At 36.6% G+C, this 4,105-nt stretch overlaps 1 protein-coding gene across 1 annotated transcript; it reads right to left on the reverse strand.

The window, feature by feature from the left end:
• Positions 1-257: 257 nt before the first annotated feature.
• On the reverse strand, positions 258-3,807 carry LOC134232373 (protein retinal degeneration B-like). The gene is made up of 9 exons (XM_062714323.1): positions 3,804-3,807; positions 3,324-3,472; positions 3,021-3,143; positions 2,595-2,711; positions 2,130-2,275; positions 1,700-1,849; positions 1,103-1,280; positions 720-848; positions 258-548 (listed from the first exon to the last, which is right to left on the reverse strand). The coding sequence occupies exons 1-9, from the start codon at positions 3,805-3,807 to the stop codon at positions 258-260; spliced, it is 1,287 nt and encodes a 428-aa protein (XP_062570307.1).
• Positions 3,808-4,105: the final 298 nt, after the last annotated feature.

The raw sequence follows: 4,105 nt of genomic DNA on the forward strand, positions 1-4,105 counted from the left end.
TTTCTGGTAAAACCTTTTTTTCTACAATGGTATCAACTAAATATGACAGAAACACTCTAAAATCTAGAGATACAAACATTATTCTAAGCTATTGGGCATTTTCTCTCTAATTTAGGTAAAAAATTGAAGATTGGCTAATCTTAATACAATAACAAAAATGACACATTAACTTCGTTATCACAAAATATACTATATCTATATTATGGAAGCCTATAAAAGAGATTAACTTGTGTGACATTCATTATCTAGAAACATCTTTAAGTGTCATTTCGTGTTCTGGTACTGGTGGTCCCACCTTGCTGTATGATGGTGTGTCCCTCTGGCGCTACTGATATTGTTGTATGTAAATATCTATCATGTTTATTTACAAAATCTCCTGCTCGGGTCGGGTTAGAAGATACCCTCTTCACAGATTTTTTACCTTCCGACTTGAATGTCTTGGTAAAAATTCCCTTCTGGATGAAGAGTCTGGCATTGCCAACTGCCTGTCTGGTGGTTCCCGGTGCACGAAGGTCACTCAGGTGGGCGGCGTATCCCTCACTCAGGACCTGTATATCAAAAAGGTTATCAAATTGTTCTGCGTAAAACAGTACGATAATAATTACTGGTACATGAGAATGACATAAAGGGTTTAAATAAATGTATTATCACTTCTTTCACAACGCTCCAAATATCAGGCTATCTTGATCAGAAATTATATTTAGATTCGATTTCCATACCTGAGCATGGGCCATGTGTTTCTCGGAGGACTTTCCCACTATATATATCTCTTGAGGAGTGAGGCCTAGCTCCTTGTACACATAGATATCCTTGTTTGAGCAATAACCTGCCTTAAACAGCAGCTGAGCCTACAAAAAAGAGTTGTATAAGATGACAATTTATATACATGTACAAGCTACCAACTTGCAAGACTAAATGCATGTTTATCGTTAATTAGTACTCAATGAATATGTCCACAGGATTTAACTAGATACACTGTAAAAGCCATATTTTCCCACAAAATAATAGGTCCTTATCCAACAAATCACCTTAATTCAGCTAGAAAAACTCTCTAACATAATCCTCTGTTATAATCCTGACTGACCCCCTCCTGTACACTTACCTCGGATTGGAGGGATTTGAGGTAAGCTAGTTTCAAAGGTTCCTTTGACAGACCATCCATAAATACTACCATTCCATGGGGAAAGTTATGCATTGCAAGCCAGGAGACAACCTTTTCATGTTGCACGTCTGGGCGAGCTGTTACGTACAGGATCAGGTAGCCATGCTCCTGCCAGTGTCTGGTTCCTTTCATAAAAATAACAGCCAGTGACTGCTAATAAAGATAAAAGCTACATTAACTAAAAGACTTAAAAATTTTGTCATGAATGGAGAATAAGAAATCCTTTTTTCGAATACTTTCATTTAGCTTCCTAAATCCTACAGAAGAACTTGCTTTTAGTTGCCTAATATTACAGATAGCTAATAGCAAGCACTACCTCTATTAAAATGTTCTTACTTTAAATAGCATTGGAACTTATTTATTGGGTCAATTTTCTTGTTACCTGGCAGTGCTAGTCAAATCTTCTGTGTTCATGCAAGACTCCAAAATATTACAAGCTATTAAACAAATCTCTACACTAACCTGAAAACATCCACCACCCCTGGTCTAACTTTTGGATCCTTCCCTGAGATAATGATCTATTATCTCTACACTAACCTGACAACATCCACCACCCCTGGTCTAACTTTTGGATCCTTCCCCGAAATTGACATACTGGCCGTGATGGAGCCATCAATACTGAATACAACTGTCTCTGTTTTAGGGGGAAGGACACACAGGTAAAAGTCGGCTGAACTGTGGTCACCCCTAAAAAATCAATAAGAAGTATAATATGGTTGATAAATTCTGCAAATTTACAATTTTTTCCTAATATGTTTGACAATGTGACAGGATGGGTGAGTGGAACTGTCTATGTCTTCATGGATACCATCAAAACACATTTATGGCAGCCAATCTTTTTCAATTGTATAATCTTGGTGGAGAGTTACCCACAGATATTGATCTCACAGTAATATATATTGATTCAACAGTAAATCAAATTAAAATTTAGAAGAAGCGTTTTTTCATATTTCTACTATTGCTGTACCTGACCACTACTTTGACTGGATGCATCCCCTGTGGGAGACTTTTACTGGCTGGAATTGTAAACTGAAGTTTTCCATTTTTATCTGTTACATCAGTTCCCATGTACTGCCATTCTCCGTTGAGTTGGTCCATCACATGAACATCAACCTTGCAGAAAAATTCAACTTTCTCAATCTATCTTATATCAATACAATAAAATTACATGTCTTCATACTCAGGCACCTTAGATTAATATTTTGATAGTAATACTCATTGAATAGACTGTCTGTCCCTGACTATGTTTCATTCTGTTGGGAATTTCCAGTGGATAAATCACATTAAGGTTTAATGATTTGAGATATTTTTAATCATTATTTTAAAGATTTAGCTGATAGTTCACAACGATGGATGGATAGATTTAAGTTTTTTTGATGCCCGAGTCATAAAAAAGTTATGTAAAGGTATTTCTCCTAATAATGAATCATACTTTCTCGCCTGACAATGACGTGATATCCCATGGCCCGTACATGAACCTTGCCGTGATAACTTGTGGTTTATCCTCCAGCACCATGACATCATTTCCCCTGTGATTTGGATATGAATTCTGTAAATGTAAACACTGCTTGAGAAGAGAAGTTTATTACTTGAATTCTTCCATTTGGATATTTTGTTTGTGTCCTAGATTACAACATTATAAAGGTATATGAAAATAACAATTGATTTAACAAGAGACTGGAATGAAACCTTTCTAACTGATTCTCATCTTTTTATCTTTATATCTTTTTATGCTTTATATCTTAAATAACCTTCACTGATTTAACAATATATCTAAAACAAGGGTTTTTTTCCCATTTAGCTTGATTTCTTTTGTCCTTGTAATCTACCTTGACTTTATGTCCTTTCTATAGCCTACCTTGACCTTTATGGTTGTTGCGCGTTTTAGCCATTTTTCACGTGCAGACTTCCCAATCAGACTGGACTGTAGATCTAAATCATCACCTATGTGCTCACACAGTGATGAATCGTACCGCAGCACCTGATAAATTATCAGAATAAATAAACTTTTACGATTTCTATTCCATTTACATGTAAGTGAATCTGGAGGGCAATAGATGCTGTGAGAATAATGTTACATTTGCTATTTTATAGTATCCAATAGCTTTCTTTATCATTCAATGCTTTAAAATCTATTTTACTTTAGAGGTATTAAACTTACCTGACGAAGGATAAAGGAAGTGACATCAGAAGATTCCCAGAAACTGGCATGGAAGAGATGTGGAAGGGCGGACATTGGAAATGTATGGAGGTCCTCAGGGCAATACAGAACATAGTCCACTCTTTTATTGCCCCACCACCGGCTGGTCACTATCAAATTATAAATCTAGGTCAATAAGCTGTAATACGGACTGTTCACTGTCAAATTATAAATCTAGGTCATTCAGCTGTAATACTGACAGTTTACTGTCAAATTATAAATCTTAGTGAGCAGGATATTCTACATGAAAGACTAATTTATATAAGACCAAATGTCTTATATAGAAGACATATTTAAGGTTTGATGTCCCACTCAAAAATACAGGCACTAAGAAATTTAAGTATTAAGTACTGCACTTGTTTTTTTTTTCACTGATTCATAGATGTTTTTACAAGTTACCTACAAAATCATGTCCCAAAGAACCAACAAAATTTTGCTTACCCATGAATAGCTGCAGAACTGTAGCCTTATGGTTTTATATCCCGTACGAAACAGTCCGGGCGGCTTAGACACGGCTCAGGCACGGATTCCGTCTCCAGAAATCCGTGCTTTAGCATTCCGTGCTCCTATGTAAAGTATGTATGGAAAGCCGTGCCTATAAGGGGTCGAGGCACGGACACGGCACGGGATATTGGCCGAAATATTTAAATGAGATCGCACGGTTTTACAAAACCCGTGTCAGGAAGCCGTGCTAGTTTCCATATATGGACTAACGGATTCTGTAAACCCGTGACGTCTGAAAC

The sequence above is a fragment of the Saccostrea cucullata genome, unplaced genomic scaffold (genome assembly GCF_032062105.1).
Source record: "Saccostrea cucullata isolate Sc308-1 unplaced genomic scaffold, CSIRO_AGI_Scuc_v1 ctg14436, whole genome shotgun sequence".
Classification (NCBI taxonomy): domain Eukaryota; kingdom Metazoa; phylum Mollusca; class Bivalvia; order Ostreida; family Ostreidae; genus Saccostrea; species Saccostrea cuccullata.